At 40.5% G+C, this 22,746-nt stretch overlaps 1 protein-coding gene across 4 annotated transcripts in view; it reads right to left on the reverse strand.

Annotated features, from left to right (window-relative positions):
- Positions 1-22,746, reverse strand: part of synpra (synaptoporin a) — a 338,192-nt gene that overhangs the window by 60,764 nt on the left and 254,682 nt on the right. For all 4 annotated transcript variants that reach the window (XM_063067973.1, XM_063067974.1, XM_063067975.1 and 1 more), the window contains one exon: positions 6,541-6,739. In XM_063067973.1, the coding sequence (XP_062924043.1) occupies positions 6,541-6,739 (199 nt within the window). The remainder of the gene's footprint in view (positions 1-6,540; positions 6,740-22,746) is intronic.

Here is a 22,746-nt window from a genome sequence, read left to right on the forward strand (position 1 = left end):
CAGCGATTCAGGAACAGCTTCTTCCCCTCTGCCATCCGATTCCTAAATGGACTTTGACGCTTTGGACACTACCTCACCTTTTTTAAAATATACAGTATTTCTGTTTTTGCACATTTTTTAAAATAATCTATTTTGATTTACTTGTTTATTTATTATGTTTTATTTTATTTATTACTTTTCTTCTCTCTGCTAGATCACGTATTGCATTGAACTGCTGCTGCTAAGTTAACAAATTTCACGTCACATGCCGGTGATAATAAACCTGATTCTGATTCTTAAATGGACATTGAATCTTTGGACACTACCTCACTTTTTTTAAACTATACAATTTTTCTGTTTTTTGCATGTTTTTAAAAATCTATTCAATATATGTATACTGTAATTGATTTACTTATATATCATTTTTATTTTTTTCTATATTATGTATTACATTGAACTGCTGCAGCTAAGTTAACAAATTTCATGTCACATGCCAATGATAATAAAGCTGATGCTAATTCTCAGTCTGATTCTGAACGGGTATCCCTGGTACCAGCACTGGTTTCAGTGCTACTCTCTTTTTGCTTCAAGCAATGCATGAACTTAACTTCCTTATCCTCCTGTTTTGGCTCTCCCTGACCCATTGGGAGGGTGGGAGAGGTTATACGATATCTAGGCAAATAGAACAAAAGTACAAATCAATATCAATCCAAATAAATGATGGAATAACCAAATGGAAAGATTTGCTCATTTTCCTTTGTCATTAATTCTTCAATAACTTTGAAAACTGATGCCAACCTGATGAATCATGAAATGGGAAATGTAGAGCATTATCATTGACAAAAGATGAAAGCTACCACATCCCATTTCCTCCTGACATGGTGTTAATGTTCGGATAAACACAATTTCTGTTGTAAATTATTAAGATTCTTTGGTTGGCCCTTAATGCTGACTAATGCTTACACACTTTTTAGTGATGTCAGTAAGATGCATTAACTCTTCCAAGCAATTGGCTGCCCTACATAGCAGGGAGAAGGCAAAAAATATTAAAAATTCACTGAATTTTGCAAAGAAGATGAATAATTATAGGACACAAGATGACAGCTGATTGAAATAAGCTCTGCACCCACTTTATATTCTGCAACATTATCTTTTTTATAATTACAACACTTACTGTAGTTTAAGGCAACTGATAAGGAGAGAGAATACCACTCAGAGTTCCCAGTGACAGCAAGTGTAGGCTTGCTCTATATAATTATTTTAATGTCTGTCAGATAATCAAATTATATGTTAATTCTGTGCAATTTAAGTGACACAGATTTGAAGAGAACAGTGCAACGCTCTGTGTAGAGTCAATGTGAATTTCTTTCAGATGATTCCAAGGTGCTTGCAAACTGTGGCTATACTTTGAGATCATCTTGCTCAGAGACACAGGCAACAGTAAGGTGTGGCTATGTTCCTGCAGCTGGCTATAATCACAGCAATTCCATGCCTGCACTATGAAAGGAAAAGTGGAATAAATCCTGAATCTGTCAAGTTAAAATGGAAATGAAGATCCAAGCATAGGGGACCATAATGGATAATTTTGAAGCGTCCTGCACTTTCTCTGTCCAGAAGCAGAAGACAGTCTGGCCAAAGGTGAACCCAGAGATAAGACCATAAGATATAGGAGAAGTAGGCCATTTGGCCCATTGAGTCTGCTCTGCCATTCAATCATGGGCTGATCCAATTCTTCCAGTCATCCCCACTCCCTTGCCTTCTCCCCATACCCTTTGATGCCCTGGCTAATCAAGAACCTATCTATCTCTGCATTAAATACACCCAATGACTTGGCCTCCACAGCCACTTGTGGCAACAAATTACACAGATTTACCACCCTCTGACTAAAGTAATTTCTCCGCATCTCTGTTCTAAATGGACGTCCTTCAATCGTGAAGTTGTGCCCTCTTGTCCTAGAATCCTCTACCATGGGAAATGACTTTGCTATATCTAATCTGTTCAGGTCTTTTAACATTCAGAATGTTTCTATGAGATCCCCACTCATTCTCCTGAACTCCAGGGAATACAGCCCAAGAGCTGCCAGACGTTCCTCATATGGTAACCTTTTCATTCCTGGAATCATTCTTGTGAATCTTCTCTGAACCCTCTCCAATGTCAGTATATCCTTTCGAAAATATGGAGCCCAAAACTGCACACAATACTCCAAGTGTGGTTTCAAGAGTGCCTTATAGAGCCTCAACATCACATCCCTGCTCTTATATTCTATACCTCTAGAAACATTGCATTCACCTTCTTCACAACCGAATCAACCTGGAGGTTAACCTTTAGGGTATCTTGCACAAGGTCTCCCAAGTTTCTTTGCATCTCTGCATTTTGAATTCTCTCCCCATCTAAACAATAGTCTGCCCATTTATTTCCTCCACCAAAGTGCATGACCATACACTTTCCAACATTCGATGAAGATTTGGAATTCTCCATTCTGTACAGCAGTGCAGATACACATTGAATTCACTCAATCACTGAGGTGGATAGATTTTTTGATTTTGAGGGAATCAAGAGCTATAGATCCAGTGCAGGAAATTGGTGTTAAGGTAGATGATTAGCCATGATCTTGATGAATGATGGAGCAGGAGTGAAGGGCTAAAGAGACTATTTCTGCTCTTATTTCTTATGTTCTTCACTCAGTCAAGAGCTTGGCAGAATCATTAAGAGGACAAGTTGTGGCCACAATGATGAGATGAGTGGCATGAGGATGTCAGGTTAGACGCACTGGCCCGAAATTTCTTTGTTGAAATTATTTCGTCACCTAGTCTGCTAAAATCTAGGTTAAAGCCTCTTAATATTTATTTTCTAGTCAGCACTGCAGGTAAGGACTGTACCTTCGATGTCTGTGTCTGCAAAAACATCTCTTTTACCTACTCTTAGGATGCTAATAAACTCCAAAACTTTAGGCATTAGTGTAAGGCAGGTGTTCCCAGCCCAGGGTCCATGGACCCCTTGCTTAAAGGTATTGGTCCATTATGTAAAAAAAAAAGGGTTGGGAACCCCTGGTGTAAGACATCTTTTGTATAATAATGACTGAGAGGTAAAGATGTTATCCTGAGGTGGAAATTCCCAGAGTCAGAAATAGATGCCACTTCATCTTAGCTGTGGGATCTAACTTCACTACACATAAAAATGGACCCCTCCTACAGATCTCAGACAAAACCTATAACTTGAATGGTGATCTGAAAGCAAAATAAGAACTACCTGATGACATCTATTGTGTTATAAGCTGTTCAGGCAAATCAGGTACCAATAAAAAGGGACCTCACATAGGCAGGGGAGAAGCCTGGCCAACAACATGGAGATCCCTGCTTAATGAAAGAGAACCAAGCCTTTGCTTTGGATTTGGAAAGTCAGAAGACCAAATGAACAGGAGAATGGAATAACCAGGATGAACTGATCACTTGCTTCGGTAGGCTCAGATAGACATTTTGCTCACATACAAGTTTCGTTCATGATTACAGGACTGTAATTACTAGGTCTAATAAACCTGAACTCTGAATGTTTGACTCAAATGCACAAAAACAAAAAGGGAAAAAAAAACTTCTTGGTCGTTTGATTTGAACAAAGCAGAACTGTCCCAAGTCTTACCTTCTCATATTTGCCTATAGAACCTAATTCCTGATTTTAGATACGTTGAAAAAAATCTGTCTTCAGTTTAAATGACTTGAATGAGCTAGCTTCCACAACCCTTTGAGGACTCCAGAGATGCACTATCCTCCAAGAGAAGAAATTTCTGTGTTTCAGTTTTAAATGACTCCCTCTTATTTATACCTGTTTCTTCTAATTTGAGACTGTCTCATGAGGAAGTATTTCCATATCTAAAGATCACCCATCATTCTTCTAAACTTCACAAAATACAGGCCCAATTTCTAAAAGCTCTCATGATAAGCCAATCTTCTCATCCGAGGTATTAGCCTAGTGTATATCTTTGGAACTGCTCCATATCCCTTTTTTTAAAATGCATGGTCTCACCAAACCCTGTATAATCATAACAATACTTCCCTTTTTCTAAACTCCAGTCTCTCTGCAGTACTTTGACTTAACTATTTTTGTGCCTACCTGCCTGTTAACTTTTTGTGAATCACATACAGGAACACCAAATCCCTACGTACTTAACTCATCTGCTATTTCTCTCCATTTAGATTCCGCTTATTGATGCGCATAACCTCATCAGCTTCCAACTTTAAACTTTAACTTGCTGAGTTTTTGCCAACTCATCCGAGAGAAACAAAAGTTTGCTGTGAAGTTTCTGAGGGCCTCAGTCCTCTTTGGATTCAATAGCAAAGTGCCAACATTGTGCCTTGCCCTGTACTTAAAGCTGGGTGATCTGCCTGCTGAACCTAAGTCAGGTCAGGGACAGTAACTTCATTCATTTCAATGTAGAGCAATAGCCATGAGGGACGGAGGGAAGTATACACTAAGGTATATATCTTTTTTTTAAGTAATTGAGTTTATTTAAAGTTTTTAATTGATTTTACATGATTATAAATAGGCTTTTGAATGTATCTCAGTGTCAGATTCATTCACAAATTTTCAAAATAATTTTGACAGCGTTGATAGCTAACTTAGCCAGAGGTTCTGATTTATTATTTCAAATAGATTGGATAAGGACGTCAACTGACAGAGTGTGGGTGACTTTGAAGCTTTAAAGCCAAGAATACAAGTTTTAGTGAACAACTTTATTCTCCAAGTAAACAACATTTTCTTGCTCTGGAGTTACAAATACAGGGAAGTGGTCAGATAATGCAATTACAGCACGCCAGCAATCAGGTTGTCACGAATCTGCCTGATGAGCCACTGGTCATCACCTGATCATCACATGGCAGCTGGTAGAACCTGTAGGCTGATTTATACTGGTGTGTCAACTCGACACCTTAGCCTACGCAAATGGCCTATGCGCGTTGTGGGCATTTATACTTGTGTGTTGGTGTGTCTGCGTCGCTCTGCAATTCAGGCACGTCGCGCATGCGCACACATCTGCCCGTGCAAGGCTTCATGGTCATGGTAATCTTTCTCGGGGTAAACAAGTTTAAAGCGAGCGTCTTTTTTCATCAAAGGGAAATGTGTCCTCCATAATCTCGGAGGTCTGTAAAGCTTTATGGGAAGCATTGCAGCCAGAGTTCCTTCCCTGCCCTTCAGTCTCCCAATGGGAAGCTATTGCAGTGTAGGAGGAAATGCGATGTTACCAAGTGGACCAATCACAGTTGTAGCGGTCTGCGTTGCTGCGACGCGTAGTTACATTTTGGGAGAGGTGTGCATCAGGCTACGGTGTAGGGATCCATGTAGGCTCTGCGTAGGGTTCGCAGCGACGCCGTACCTACAGCATCAAGTTGACGCACAAGTATAAATCAGCCTTGACCCTTAACATTTCACAAAGACAGAAACCATGTATGAAAGAGCATACATATGGTCTCATTAAGTCTGAACTTAATGAGACCCTGACCCCAACAAATTACGGATCTCTTACCTACTCCCTCTAGATACACATATCCAAATGCTGAATCAACTTTCTTGAATAAACGAGGCAATAATGAGCTGCTTGACACAAGCAAGCTACAATGCAATGTACAGAACTTGTAAATGATCATAAATGCGGTAGCATCTACAGGTAAAAGCATAATGATTACACAGGGAACAGAGGATAGTTCCATGCAAATAAAGCCCAGTCACTTTTAACAGCATTGATTCTCAATATGTTTGATGCAGGAATAACAGAAAAATATATTTTTTAAAACCACAATAGTCTTATAGATAGCCACTTCTATCCAAAGGATTGATTCAACTTTTCTCTGGATCTTCTCTGGATGCCTTTATATGAGATAAATAGTAGAAAAAGTTCTCATTCAATTATATATGGTCAATGTGCAATGTAGAAACACTAGCATGGTGAACCAAAGTTCAATGGCGGGGCTTAATCTGCCCTTGTTATCATTTTGTGCATTTAGCCACGCAACAGAGTTAAATGTCTGTTTCGCGGCATTTTATCTGAACATCCAACCGTCTGCATTGCTGATAGTTTCTGTGTGCAGTGTCATGAAAGAGGGGAAATCATTGCGATAATCAAGGATGCTACACAACTTGGATCCCTCCTGCTTCTGAGAGGAACTGTGATCATTAGAAATTCTCCACCAGCAATATCAAGTAACTTCTACTCCAAACCACATTATCTGTGAAGAAAACAAGGCATTTTCAGCCTCTCCCATCAGTAGGTGGTAGCAGGAGGTCCAAGTTCATCTACTGGTGCTTTCTTTGATAAAAAGATTACAAACTAGAACATTTTAACATCCTAATAGGCTATTACATTATTCCATATAATAATATCTTAATTAACATTCCATAATACTCTTAGAATTAATTCTCATTTTTAAAAAATAAAATGCATTGATGATTGATCGGTATTTATTGTTGGGGCTTCATGTGATGTCAGAAATTCTTAAAATTTGACATAGGCTTACTATACACAACCTAGAAAATATACAGAGCTATTTAATAATACAGCAAAATATTACTTACAATCAGAGGACCACGGTTGTTTTCACGATATTTATTTTGGAAGAAAATATACACCACTGTAGCTGCCAACGAATAGAGAAACGCAAAGACTGCGATGGTGACAAAGAACTCAGCAGATGAGGAGTAGTCACCTATCAGAAACAGACGCTCCTGCCTTTTGCCTTCACAGGTGGGTGCATCGAAATACACTTGGTGTAACCTGAAAGTACATATCATAGTATGACTGAATTACTCTTAGCATTTTTATTAGAATGAATATTGTTTATATGATATTTCATTTACTAAAATATACTTAAGTTAAACCAGAGTGGATAACACAATTTGACATTATTTTGGCCACAATATTATTTGTTGTGTATCTCTCTCCTTGGTTACAGCTAGATTTACAGCAAACAAGTGTACTTTACAGCAAAGTCTATTTAAGCATTTTGTTTTTAAAAAGAGGTTCTACACATTGCAGTGTACAGAACTTGCAGATGGTCGTCTATAGGCAAAACCACCATAATGACTTCAGCCAAACACTGTGAGCAGAGGACAGTTACATACAAATTATATGCAAAAGATAAATCGCAGTCACTTTTAACAGCATGGGTCCTTGGCATGACTTACGCAGGAATGACACAAATATCTTTTTCCCAGCAATAGTTTTATCATAATAGCTAGCTAGATTCTCACAGTGCCTTTAATCCCATAGTTGAGAATTGCCAAATTGTCCATTAAGCCTGGCTCTAAATTTAAATTCACTAATAAAACTTCAAACATCACATATCATCTTCTGAGCATGAGATTGTTGAATTCTTTGGAGGTCAAGTTGGAAATCACTTGTCTAGGGTTTGTAGATTTAATGTTACCAAAGGCTACAATTGTGGGAATCTGGAGCAACAAGCAATCTCCTTGTGGACCTCAGCAGGTCATGCAGCATTTGTGGGAGGAAAGGAATTCTTAACATTTTGGGTTGGTACGATCCAACCTGAAAAATCAACAATTCCTTTCCTCCTGCAGATGCTGCATGACCTGCTGAGCTCCGCGAGGAGATTGCTTGTTGCTTTGTGGTTTTGATCTTTCCTGCTACTGAATGGACTGGCCTCTAAATGAGTCCCAAGTTATGGAGGGAGGCGATCATGGCTGACCTTGCTTAAGATTTAAGTCATGCATACCGCCAGGTTCAAGGAAAGCTTCTGCCTTGCTGTTATGTGACATGTTCCTTGTATGATAAGATGGACATTACACTTCATAGTCTAACCTGTTATGATCTTAGACCACAAAGCCGTAAGATACAGGAGCAGAATTAGGCCATTTGGCCCATCGAGTCTGCTCTGGCATTCCACCATGGCTGATCCGTTTTCTCTCAGCCCCAATCTCCTGCCTTCTCCCCATATCCTTTCATGCCCTGATCAATCAAAAATCCTTTTAGAATGGAGCCAAGATCTTGGCCTCCACAGCTGCCTATGGCAACGAATTCCACTGATTCACCAATCTCAGGCTTAAGAAATTCCTCCTCATTGCCATTCTAAAAGGATACTCTTCTATTCTGAGGCTGTGTCCTCTGGTCCTAGAGTCTCCCACCATAGGAAACATTCTATCCAAATCCATGCTATCGAGGCCTTTCAACACTTGATAGGTTTCAATTCGGTCAGCTCTCATTTTTCTGAACTCCAGTGTACACAGTCCCAGAGCCATCAAGCACACTTCATATGACACACCGTTCAATCCTGGAATCATTTTGGTGAACCTCCTTTGAACCTTCTCCCGGGTCTTGTACTTTACTATCTACCTCCTGCGTTTTCTCCATAGCTGTGCACTATATTCTGCATTCTGTTACTGTTTTACCTTCTGCACTATGTCATAGCTTGATCTCTATGAAGAGTATGCAAGAAAAGCGTTTCACTGTACCTTGGTACAGGTTATAATAATAATTCAATAGACCTGCTCCTATAAAGGACTTCACTAAAATGAACTTAGATGTGACAAAAGCCCAGCACATACCAACAGACTGAAAGTTTTTCCATTTTTTAATTTAAAAGTACAGATTTTGCAACACTTTTTTCATAACTTCTTGTAATGATTTGGTCATTGAAACTTGCAAAATGGAAAAGTTTCTCAATTATGGTTGTATATTGATGTTATTCTTTTAAAAATCCAAACAACAAAACTTCAAAGCAAATGTTATTATCAGAGTACACATATGTTACCATATACAACCTTGAGAGTCCTTTTTCCTGCAAGCATACTCAGCAGATCTATAGAATTGTAACTTTGACAAGATTAATGAAAGATCAGGCAAAGTCCAGAATATAACAAACTGTGCAAATGCAAATATGAGTAAAAAATAATAAGTAATGAGAACATGAAATAACAAGCTAAAGATTCCTTAAAGTAAGATCATTGGTTGTGGGAACATCTCAATAAATGAGTGTAGTTATCCACTTTTGTTAAAGAGCCTGTTGGTTGGGGGTAGTAACTGTTCTTGAACCTGGTGGTGCAAGTCCTGAGGCTCTTGTAGTGTACCTTCTATCTGATGGCAGCAGTGCGAAAAGAACATGGCCAGGGTGGTGGATAACTTTGATGATGGATGCTGCTTTCTATGGCAGTGTTTCATGTAGATGTGCTCAATGTTTGGGAGGGCTTTACCCATGATATATTGGGCAGAATCCACTACCTTTTGTCAGATTTTCCGTTCGAAGGCATTGGTGTTCCTATACCAGGCTGTGATGCAGCCAGTCAACACATTCACCACTGTGCATCTTTAGAAGTTTGCCGAAGTTTTTGATGTCATGCTGAATCTCTACAGACTCCTAAGGAAGCAGAGGTGCTGTGGTGCTTCTTTGCAATTACATTAAAAAATAAAGGGTCCAGGACAGGTCCTCTGAGATAGTAACACCCTGAAAGTTAAAGTTACTGACTCTCTTCACCTCTGCTCCTCTGATGAGGTCTGGCTTATAAACTTCTGATTTCCCATTCTTGAAGTTTACAATCAGTTCCCTGGTCTTGCTGACATTGAGTGAGAGGTTGTTGTTATGACACCACTCAGCCAAATTTTCAATCTCCCTCCTGTATGCTGATTCATCACCACCTTTGATACGGCCCACAACAGTGGTGTCATCAGCGAACTGGAATACAGTCATTGGTGTAAAGTGAGTAGAGCAGGGGCTATGCACACAGCCCTGTGGTGCACCTGTGGTGATGGTGATTGTGGAGGAGATATTTTTGACAAGATGTCAGCATAGGTAGAAAAGTGACAAGAAATAATTATGGGATATAAAAATGATCCTATTTAAAACAAGATAATACTGTAAAATTATGTTTTTGCAGTGCTTTGGGAAGGGTTAGGATTTAGGATATCCTATAAAGGAAACCTACTATACAAACGTAGCCTTTTTTAACGTAAGTGCTAAGCAATGTCCATCTCTTTTAAAGGTCCATCCAATTCCCTTTAGCATTCAATGGTATTATCATTGCATAATCTTGCACCATCCCTCAGGCTCCCCATTGAACAAAAACACAATACAATCAGTAACATAAATCCTGTAAATTTCTGTGGGAAACAGCTCATCCTGTCACCAGCCAAAGACTTTCAGACCATATGCAAAATGGAAGCAAGGAATGGGAATGAGGGAATAATCTCTATTTGCCTGGGAGAGTGCAATACTTAAAAACCTCAACACCATCAAAGCAAAGCAATTTACTTGATTAGATCATCCAGCATATTGACTATTCTTTCCCCCTGCTACCACAGTCTATGGCTGCAGTGTTTACAATCTACAAAATGTAACTGCACTGGCTCATCAAGTTTTCTTTGGCAGCTTCTCCAAGTACCAGGATCATTATTAACCAGAAATCCAACAACAGCAAGGTTATGGGGACACTACCACATGTCTGTCTGTCTGTCTGTATCTTGTTTTACGGCGGTTGGCATCCAGCTTAATGGTGCATTACCGCCACCCTCTGCTCCAGAATGTGCACTAGACATACATTCTAAATCCCTTCACCCAATCACACACACACACACACACAAACCTACACTTCCCCCTCCCATCTTTGACCATCCTAGTATCCTATTCCTGTTTATTTGTCATATTCTATAAAAAAACCCCTGTACCCCTTAAAAACGCTAAAAATACCCGGACTTGTGCTCTCTCACCCATGCCCAGCAACCCTTTTAATGTGAATTCCTGCATCCCCAACTCCTTTAATTTATTTCTCATCATCTCTCTCTGTATCCCATACTTCCTGCAACACAAAACTACATGTTCTACTGACTCCTCTTCCTGACATTCCTCACACAATCCTGTCTGGTGTTTCCCTATCATTTTCAATGTTTTGTTTAATGCACAGTGCCCCAGCCTTAACCTAGTCCACACAATTTCCTCTCTTCTGTTTCCATTACCTACCCTAGTAACTGCAACACTCTTTTGTATTTGGTATAAATACCTCTCTTTCCCCTCCCTGTCCCATCTTTCTTGCCACATTTGGTTGACTTTTTCCCCAGATTACAAACTTAACCTCTGCTTTACTGATACTAATGTGCATTTCCACATTTTCTTTCTTTAACGCCCTCTTTGCCAACTCATCCACCCTCTCATTCCCCTTCACCCCTACATGTGCTGGAACCCATAGAAATTTTACCTGACCTCCCTGATTTGCAATTCTTGTAACTAACTGAAGGACTTCATAAAGTACATCTTGCCGACTGTTTGTGTGAAAAGACCTTAAACTTGCTAGAACTGAGGATGAATCTGAACATATCAATGCTTTGACTTGTCTGGCTTTCTGCACCCATTGCAACGCAACCAACACCGCCAGCATCTCCACTGTAAACACTCCTAACTTATTAGATGTTCTTCTGCTGATTCCAATTTCTTTTGCTGGTATGACCACCCCAAACCCTGTCACTCCTGTTGCAGGTTCCTTCGCACCATCCATATAAATGTGAGTATAATCACTATACTTTTCCATCACATGACAGTTAAATGCATTTACCAAATCTGTTTTATATCTTTCTTTGCTTTTTACCTCTAACAAATGCCAGTCTATGTCAGGCCATACAAGCTTCCATGGAGCTACAACCAGATAAACTACTGAAGGACATATCCTCAGATCAAATACTCCACATTCTTTCGCGATATCATTCCCTACCCGACTAAAGGTATCCCTCTGAAACCTCCCATTTTCCCAGCACTCCTGCAACACTCCTTTAGTAGGGTGAGAATCATTGTGCCCCTGCAAGTTAGCCCAGTAGTTTGCCATCAGTTGCATCCTTCTTAGTTCCAAAGGCATTATTCCCATTTCTACCTGTAGGGCTGACACTGGTGACGTTTTAAAAGACCCACTGCACACTCTCAAGGCCTGAGCCTGAATCACATCCAGTTTCCTTATAAGAGACCTAGCTGCTGATCCATATACTATATTTCCATAATCCAATACAGATCTTACTAAAGCCACATACATTCTCTTCAAAGCTGAACAACTTGCTCCCCATTCCCTACCAGTCAAACTTCTCATCGCATTTATTACTTTTTTACATTTCTCCTCAACTTTCCTGATATAGTCTGCCCATGTTAATCGTGAATCAAATATAACTCCCAGAAATTTAAATGATGCAACCCTTTCTAATTCAACCCCATACATCCTTAACTTCTTCCCTACCTCAACCCTTTTCCTGGTAAAAAATACGGATTGAGTTTTGTCTACTGAAAATCTACATCCCCAATCATAACCCCACTCCACCACTTCATCAATTGCTTCTTGTAGTTTCCTGATTATATGCTCCATGTTCCTGCCTCTTTTCCACAAGGCCCCATCATCCGCAAACAGTGACCTACCTATATCCACTGGTACCTTTGTGAAGACATCATTGATCATAATCATGAAAAGTAATGGGCTAATCACACTACCTTGAGGTGTGCCATTTTCCACTATGTACTGTTTTGATAATTCTGATCCAATCCGAACTTGAATTTTTCTACCAAACAAAAAATCTTTAATCCAATTAAAAACTCTCCTACCAACCCCCATCTTGTGCAGTTTAATTAATAATCCTTCCTTCCACATCATATCATAGGCTTTTTCAATGTCAAAGAACACTGCCACTACTGACTCTCTATTTGCCTGGGCCTTCCTTATTTCAGTCTCTAACATAATCACTGAGTCCATGGAATTCCTTCCCTTTCTAAAACCACTCTGATAACTTGCCAGCATTCCCCTTTTCTCAAGCTCATATGATAACCTTTCTGTTATCATCCTTTCCATTATCTTACATATACTTGATGTTAATGCAATTGGTCTGTAGCTAGTGGGTTTTGACAGATCCTTGCCAGGCTTCCTTATTGGAATTACTACTGCTTCTTTCCATGCACTTGGTAATCTTCCCTCCTCCCACACTCTGTTATAAAAATGCAGCAACTTCAAGAGCGCTCCTTCTCCTAGATTTTTTAGCATCACAGAGCATATCAGATCTTTCCCTGGGGAGGTTGGTCTCGATCTCTTTATTGGTCTCACCATTTCTGCTAATGTAAATGGATCATCAATTATATCATCTGTTCCTTCCCTCCTGCTTAACACACCTGGGTGTTGGCTCATTATTCTTTCCCTTCTTCTTCTCCCTTCTTCAGACAAATTTTCTGAACTGTGTATCAGTACAAATGACTTGGCCATGACCTCAGGCTTATCCCTACTGGAGACTGCAGTTTCCTCCTCAGATATCATTACTGGATATTCCCATTCCCTTCTATCTCCTCCCATCCTCTTAATCATTCCCCATATCTCTCCCACAGGTGTTGTTCTTCCTACCTTGTCACAAAAACTCCTCCAACTTGCCCTTTTAGCTTGACGTATAGTTCTTCTCACCACTGCCTGTGCTTTCTTATATTGAACCAAATGCTGCATATTATGGGTTCTTTTAACTAGCCTGAATGCTCTATTTCTGTTTTTTACAGCCTGACAACATTCCTCTGTCCACCATGGTACCAGTTTTCTATTCATCCTATTTTTACTCCTAGGTATAGATCCTTCTGCTGCCATGATAATTGCTGAAGTCACCTGACTGTTTAACTCATCTACATTTCCAGAAATATCAATCTTTGTCAACCCTTCTTCACTCAACTTCTGGAACTTACCCCAATCAGCTTTTTCAAACACCCACTTTGGGGTTCCGCCACCTGGTCTTACTTCAACTCTTTCACCCACTGAACACAAAACTGGGTAGTGATCACTGCCTACTGTTGAAGCAGTCCAAACTCCCCAGTTACTAATGCTAGCCAAGGTATTAGACACTAACGTAATATCTAACACTGACTCAGTTCCTGTTGTTATATCTATCCTTGTGCCGCTACCATCATTCATACACACCAAATCCCTTTCTTCCATCAAATCTTCAATTACCTTTCCATTTGGATCTGTAATCTGAACCCCCCATATTGTGCTATGAGCATTGAAATCTGCACACCACACTACTTTATGTCTGTTTTGTCCTTGTATCTTTAATAGGCTGTCCAAATCCAACCCTTTACATGGATTGTAGTAGTTAATTATAACCACTCCCTCCCCTCTCTCCCACACTTCCACCACTATGTATTCCTGATCATCTGCTTTTTCCAGTACCCTATATGGTATACCTTGCTTGATTAGCACAACCCCCTCCTCCCCCTAGATTTCTATCTTTCCTTATCATTGTATACCCATATACCACAAAGTCTAAAGTTGGTTTCAACCAAGTTTCCTGAATACACACTACATCCGGTTTTACAACCATTTCTTTAATAAAGTGCTTGAATTCCTGGCTATTGGCCAGTAAGCTCCTTGCATTCCATTGTAAAAGAATCACCATAATTAGTATTAACCAACACATGACACTTCCTGGCTTGATTGATTACTGAGGTTCTCCCTCACTTCCTCCATGTCAGTCCTACTAACCCTAAATGGTTTACTGCTGCTTTTACCACCAGCTGAATTTTGTCACTTTTTGACTTTACCTCAGCAGTACTATTAATCACTCCTGCAATGAATGTTACTAGAGCCTTTTTGTCTACATAAATCCTGTCATTTGTTCTTTGTTGCATCTCTCGTATCCCTATTGCTCCCTGTTCATTAGGAACATTATTCTGTTCTCTTGACATTCTTACAGCTTCTGCATAAGTGATCTTTCTTTTCACTCTTATTTCTTGAAGTTTAGTCTCCCGTCTCACAACCTCACACCCACTATATGCAACATTATGAGCTCCTCCACAATTGCAGCATTTTGGTTGAACTCCTGTTCCGCACTTTCCATATTCATGATCACCCCCACATCTAGCACATCTCCTCTGCCTTTTACAGTTTTTAGTCACGTGTCCAAACCTTTGACAATTATAGCACCTCAATGGCTTTGGCACATACACCCTTACTGGGTAACTCATGAAACCCAGGAACACCTTCCTTGGCACTCTTTCTTCTTCAAATTCAGTCAATACTGATTCACTTTCCTTTTTCACTCCCTCCTTTGTTGTTTTCAGTCTTTGAACTCCTTTGATATTCCTCTTTATCTCCTCCATATTTATACTCATTGGTATCCCCGTGATCACTCCTTTACAACCACTGTTTTGTGCTCCCACCCTCCCAGTGTATTCCACCTTGCATTTTCCTATCTCTTTTAGCTTGAGTGCTTTCTCAAGTTGTTCCTCATTCGCACATCTTACCAATAAGTTGCCATCATTAAGGACTTTTGCAAGTACTATTTCCCCTATCTTATTTGTCAGAGTTGTTGTTAGCACAAACAGGTTAATTTTCTTCATATGTCCCTGAGCCTTCTCATTAAACCTAATTATGACAACACCTCCTCTCTGAGCTTGTTCATCTTCCTCACTTTCAGAGCTATCTCCACTATCATTTCTTATTCTTTTATTCCCTTTGTCTTGGTTTTTATTCATCCGACCCCTCACTACCTCCTCATTCCCTTTATTTTTCCCTTCACAATAATCCACCTCTCCCCAGCTGCCTACTTCTGGTCCCAAGTCTCTATCCCTCTCCTTCTCCACTTTCTTTCCCTCAATCCCGCCTCTTATCTTGTCCGCCATTACCAGACCCACACAACCCCCTCCCAGCAATTTCCGTTCCTTCCCCACTCTCTTTCCCTCAACAGGTTCCAAAACACACTCACGCATCAAGCAAAACACAGCCAGCTTCCAGTCAAGCCAACTCCCAACTCCACTACCACATGTGAGTTCCCCATAAAAGATCTTTAACATCCTGTCATTGAATTAAAGCTCAATTTTGCTGGATTAAAGTTCTCAAACTTCCCACTTAAGTTTAGGTACTTATCCAGAAGGAGAGAAATTAATCAATACTGTGCCTAACTGCCAGCTTGTCTAGGGCAGCTAATTTAATGCCGGCATTGGCCAATGAAGCCCTCACTCTATTCATGGATTTCAAAAACTGCAGTTCCTCATTGTGAAAGTCCCACAATTTAATTCAATACCATTTGTCAGCCTATTAGTCTAATTGACAAAGTGAAGATAATCAGCTTCACTTAGTGGTAACCTAAGCAGTGCAACTTTTAGATGCTGTCTGAGTTTTATCCCATAAAAATAAAAGAAAGTATCCTGTTCTTTGAAAATCTATTAAAATCATGTATTTTGATTGTAAGTTTCAGATTCCATCTCTGAATGTTACAGAAATATTCTGTTAAGTCTGGACAAAAATAGATAAATCAACTAGCAGTATTATTTATGACGTGTTTACACACAGACATCATCATTTGCTTTGTATTTATATTGACGCAGTGTGGAGAGAGGTTGCAGACATTTCACTCATGGAAAGCAGGATTCCAAATTCAATCTTGGTGATAGTTTGCACGTAGGTTTAGCACCAGCTCTGCAGGATCTATCAGAGCTAAGTGGAAGGCATTTCATTTGGGTTTGATAAGGACAATCACACAGCTCTGGTGTTGTCAGGCCAATGTAGCTGAAAAATCTATTGCCCACCCATCAAGTGGACAACCTTTTTTCCTAGTTTGTCTTGGTCATCAAGTTACTGAATTATTTTATTTTAAAATAGAAACATAGAAAACCTACAGCACAATACAGGACCTTCAGCCCACAAGGTTGTGCCGAAAATGTCCCTACCTTAGAAATTACTAGGATTAGCTATAGCCCTCTATTTTTCTAAGCTCCATGTACCTATCCAAAAGTCTCTTAAAAGACCCTATTGTATCCGCCTCCACCACTGTTTCCAGCAGCCCATTCCATGCACTCACCACTCTCTGAGTAAAAAACTTACCCCTGACATCTCCTCTGTACCTACTCCCCAGCACCTTAAAACTGTGTCCTCTTGTGGCAACCATTTCAGCCCTGGGAAAAAGCCTCTGACTATCGACACGATCAATGACTCTCATCATCTTATGCACCTCTATCAGGTCACCTCTCATCCCTCGTCGCTCAAAGGAGAAAAGGCCAAGTTCACTCAACCTATTTTCATAAGGCATGCTCCCCAATCCAGACAACATCCTTGTAAATCTCCTCTGCAATAGTTCTATGGCTTCCACATCCTTCCTGTAGTGAGGTGACCAGAACTGAGCACAGTACTCCAAGTGGGGTCTGACCAGGGTCCTATATAGCTGCAAAATTACCTCTCGGCTCCTAAATACAATTCCATGCTTGATGAAGGCCAATACACCATACGCCTTCTTAACCACAGAGTCAACCTGCGCAGCTGCTTTGAGTGTCCTATGGACTCGGATCCCAAGATCATCTCTCTGATCCTCCACACTGCCAAGAGTCTTACCATTAATACTATATTCTGCCATCATATTTGACCTACCAAAATGAACCATTTCACACTTATCTGGGTTGAACTCCGTCTGCCACTTCTCAGCCCAGTTTTGCATCCTATCAATGTCCCGCTGTAACCTCTGACAGCCCTCCACACTATCCACAACACCTCCAACCTTTGTGTCATCAGCAAACTTACTAACCCATCCCTCAACTTCCTCATCCAGGTCATTTATAAAAATCACGAAGAATAGGGGTCCCAGAACAGATCCCTGAGCCACTCCACAGGTGACTGAGCTCAATGCAGAATATGACCCGTCTACAACCACTCATTGCCTTCTGTGGGCAAGTTCTGGATCCACAAAGCAATGTCCCCTTCGATCCCATGCCTCCTTACTTTCTCAATAAGCCTGGCATGGGGTACTTTATCAAAATGTCTTGCTGAAATCCATATACACTACATCTACTGCTCTTCCTTCATCAATGTGTTTGGTCACATCCTCAAAAAGTTCAATCAGGCTCGTAAGGCACGACCTGCCCTTGACAAAGCCATGCTGACTATTCCTAATCATATTATACCTCTCCAAATGTTCATACATCCTGCCTCTCAGGATCTCCTCCATCAACTTACCAACCACTGAGGTAAGACTTACTGGTCTATAATTTCCTGGGCTATCTCTACTCCCTTTCCTGAATAAAGCAACAACATCCGCAACCCTCCAATCCTCCGGAACCTCTCCCGTCCCCATTGATGATGCAAAGATCATTGCCAGAGGCTCAGCAATCTCCTCCCTTGCCTCCTACAGTAGCCTGGGGTACATCTCATCCGGTCCCGGTGACTTATCTAACTTGAAGCTTTCCAAAATCTCCAGTACATCCTCTTTCTTAATCTCTACATGCTCAAGCTTTTCAGTCTGCTGCAAGTCATCACTACAAGCACCAAGATCCTTTTCCATAGTGAATACTGAAGTAAGGTATTTATTAAGTACCTCTGCTATTTCCTCTGGTTCCATACATACTTCCCACTGTCACACTTGATAGGTCCTATTCTTTCACGTTTTATCCTCTTGCTCTTCACATACTTGTAGAATGCCTTGGGTTTTCCTTAATCCTGCCTGCCAAGGCCTTCTCATGGCCCCTTCTGGCTCTCCTAATTTCCTTCTTAAGCTCCTTTCTATTAGCCTTATAATCTTCTAGATCTCTAACATTACCTAGCTCTCTAAACCTTTTGTAAGCTTTTCTTTTCTTCTTGACTAGATTTATTACAACCTTTGTACACCACAGTTCCTGTACCCTACCATAACTTCCCTGTCTCATCTCCACACAAATATCCCCTGAACATTTGCCACATTACTTCTGTACTTTTCCGCAAGAACATCTGTTTCCAATTTTAGCTTCCAATTTCCTGCCTGATAGCCTCAAAATTCCCCTTACTCCAATTATACGCTTTTCTTACTTGTCTGTTCCTATCTCCCTCCAATGCTATTGTAAAGGAGATAGAATTATGATCACTATCTCCAAAATGCTCTCCCACTGAGAGATCTGACACCTGACCAGGTTCGTTTCCCAATACCAGATCAAGTACAGCCTCTCCTCTTGTAGGCTTATCTACATATTGTGTCAAGAAACCTTCCTGAACACACCTAACAAACTCCACCCCATCCAAACCCCTTGCTCTAGGGAGACGCCAATCGATATTTGGGAAATTAAAATCTCCCATCACGACAACTCTATTATTATTACACCTTTCCAGGATCTGTTTCCCTATCCCTCAATATCCCTGTTACTATTGGGTGGCCTATAAAAAACACCCAGTAAAGTTATTGATCCCTTCCTTTTCCTAACCTCCATCCACAGAGACTCCGTAGACAATCCCTCCATGACGTCCACCTTTTCTGCAGCCGTGACACTATCTCTGATCAGCAGTGCGATGCCCCCACCTCTTTTGCCTTCCTCCCTGTTCTTTCTGAAACATCTACAACCCGGCACTTGAAGTAGTCATTCCTGTCCCTGAGCCATCCAAGTCTCTGTAATGGCCACCACATCGTGTCTCCAAGTACTGATCCACGCTCTAAGCTCATCCACTTTGTTCACAACACTCCTTGCATTAAAATAGACGCATCTCAAACCTTCGGTCTGAGCGCGTCCCTTCTCTATCACCTGCCTATCCTCCCTCTCACACTGTCTACAAGCCTTCTCTATTTGTGAGCCACCCTCCTCATCTCCAGTCTCTTCAGTTCAGTTCCCACCCCCCAACAATTCTAGTTTAAACTCTCCCCAGTAGCCTTAGCAAACCTCCCCGCCGGGATATTGGTCCCCCTGGGGTTCAAGTGCAACCCGTCCTTTTTGTACAGGTCACACCTGCCCCAAAATAGTTTAAATGTACAGAATGAATAAAGAAAAAGAAATTAAGCTACAGGATTAAGTGAGATAAGAGAGAAAGGAAGCATTTAAGAGTTTAATTTTTTATCCCCTGTGATGATTAAATTCTTTATAAGACTCCTCATTTGTAAAGTTAATTTTCAAAGCCAGGTAGATCGATTAGGATTGAGGCATACTAAGCCATTTAATAATCACTTGTGCTTGGATGGAAAAACCCAAGCAATTTCCAGCAAATGTAGTTGGTATCTATCACTTAGTTATTCTACCCTTAGGGTGTGCAATCTGTTTCATACTAAATCCCTCTACAAGTAATTGTTGTGAGAGTTTCTGGAGGGGTTGGGTAATTCAGGCTTGAAAGTGGTCAATTTCCACGTTTAACTGAACATCTAGGATGTCAGATATCACTGCTCAATTTACTTATTGATAAGAGTGGATTCTGAAAGATCTATTTCTTACATTATTTATTTCTTTGTTGTTTATTGTAGAGACACTGCACAGTAACAGGCTCTTCCTGTGCCACCCAATTACACCCATGTGACCAATTAACCTATCAACTGGTACGTCTTTGGAATGTGGGAGGAAACTAGAGCACCTGGAGGAAACCTACACGGTCACCGGGAGAATGTACAAACTGCTTACAGGAAGCAACGGAAGTTATTTCTACTGAAAGAACCCTAATCACCACTGTAGTTATTTATTTAAAATCTCACACTCTTTGTAGATTTCTTACCACGACTATAATCTTTTTAACTGTTAATCTGATTACTACATTACTTGAACCAATTTTAATAGTGAAATTATTTCTCTGTTCTGGAGAGAAAATTAATAATAAAATTTTATAAGAAGGTCACAATAACTGAAGATGATAATCACATGGTAACATACAAAATATGGCTGGAATTGGCTGGAAATTTATTGAATAACAGTAAATCCTCTCTCATCATCATCAGGGACCTGACCAACCCCTTCTAAATGAGGCAAGAATTCCCATGCATCTCCTCCTACGTTGACATCCTTTGCGTCGGAGAAAACAAGTGCAAACCTCTTTGCTGAGCATTTGCACTCCATCTGCCATGGCCAGCTGGAACTTCTGGTTGCAAACCATTTTAATTCCATCTCCCATTTCCTCAATGACATGTCTGCCCATGGCCTCCAACACTGACGGTTTGAGCACCCCATATTCTGCCTGGGTAGTCTGTGACCTAAAGCATGAGCACTCTACATTCCAATTTCTGGCAATCCACTTTCCCTCTGCCCTTTCTTCCCTCTCCTCACAATCTACCCAATTCCTCCTATGTGCACGGTGGGGGGGGGAGGGTACAGGGGGCATTTGTTATTGTTTCAGATCAAGATGCTCTTATTTGAGTTGTTACTGACCTCAAGGAGATCTGTGATTTTTTTTGTGAGAATGATGTAATGGTCTTTTGGAGGTCACCTGATGTAATTTTCCCGCTGAAGTGAGGTCACGTGATGACATTTTCACCTCGGGTATAAAAGGAGACCCCTGGGGCGATGCAGTTAGTTTTTCCAGTTAGAACGTCAGCTAGATACTCTGCTCCACTGCGTATTTGCCGTATGACACAGTTTTGATTTAAAACGGAGTTTTACGTTCTATTGTAAGGTACAAAAGTGTTGGGCCGGCATTTAACCAATTGCTGCCAGGTTTGTTGATGTATCTTTTCAGTAGTATAGGAGAGTGAAGAGGGGAACCTGAAGGAGTCGTTCGGCAGTTTTGGAGAGGATGAACCATTATTGAATTCGTTCAGGAAAGAGTGATCTGCATGAGATAACCTCTGCTAAAAGCAGCAGAAAAGGCTGTGCAGTATCGAGTATCCAGAGGGAAAGGTCAGTGCCTTTAAACCGTTTTATTTCCGTCATCATGAATCCTGTGGACAAGGCAGGATCTAGCTGGGATTGGCAGTGATGCTGTGTCTTCGAGGAATTCTTTACTTCAGGAAAATCTCTCCTAATTGATTGTATAAATCTCTTGGACTTTCGAATTTACCATTCTAAGAACCGTGTTTGAATTTACCACTTTAAGAACTGTTTTTGTATTTATCGCTTTAAGAACTAGTACCGAGTGGCGGTTTGTTAAGTGGCGGCGTAGCAGTTTACTTCCGGTTAAGATTTTTGTTTGTTTATTTTTTTTATATTGAGCAGAGTTTAATAAATGTTTGATTGTTTTTATAAAACCTAACTCGATTGATATTCATTGTTGCCGATCATGTGACAGAGTCTTGATATTTTGCGGATGGGGGAATCTGTGAAGAGTAAACAATTCCCAGAGGGTGGTAAAAATTTGAAACGATCATTCAGAAATAGCAAAATCCTGCTAGACCAGAGGTTCCCAAACTGGGGTCCATGGACCCCTTGCTTAATGGTATTGGTCCATGGCATAAAAAAGGATGGGAACCCTTGTGCTAAATCATTTTTTAATTATTATTTTGAGATTAATAAATTTTGGCAACCAAAGCTATTAAACGAGAGAGAATGGGTTTAGATCAGATATGGTATCATTAAGTAGTACAACTGGCTGGAAGGGGTAAGAAAAGAATATAATTTAAGCATAGAATATTCTTTCCAGTCTTCAACTCTCTTATTTTTGTTTGAATAATTTTAGGCTGAGCAGAAGTTGGCTGTGAAAGAATGTAGAGGAGTTTAAAAAGGATATTGTACATCCAAAAACCCCTCTGGTGCTATAGTACAGTAGTGAACCCCCTTTCCACTTCTTCCAATCAGCCGAGGGTTTCAGCAGTACTGGAAATTCTACTGATTGTGGTCGCAGCCACTCAGATGATTATCATGATCTCCATGCCAACATCAGACCTGCCCAAGTTTAACTAGTCTTATTAGGTCCATTTACTTGCAGTTCATTTGCCACAATTATTTCCCAAGCCAACATGGCAAGAGTGGACACAGATGACATGATGACACGATGACATGTCCCTCTGACTCCAACAGTCACCAAACACAGCCCTCAGTCTAATGTAACTGAACAGAGAGAATTCAGGCACAGGCCCATGCAGTAGCATCAGCGTCTGTCTCTAGCAGGCTCATCTCAAAACCTGAGTTCAGATGAAAA

This window comes from Mobula hypostoma, chromosome 15, assembly GCF_963921235.1.
Source record: "Mobula hypostoma chromosome 15, sMobHyp1.1, whole genome shotgun sequence".
NCBI lineage: Eukaryota > Metazoa > Chordata > Chondrichthyes > Myliobatiformes > Myliobatidae > Mobula > Mobula hypostoma.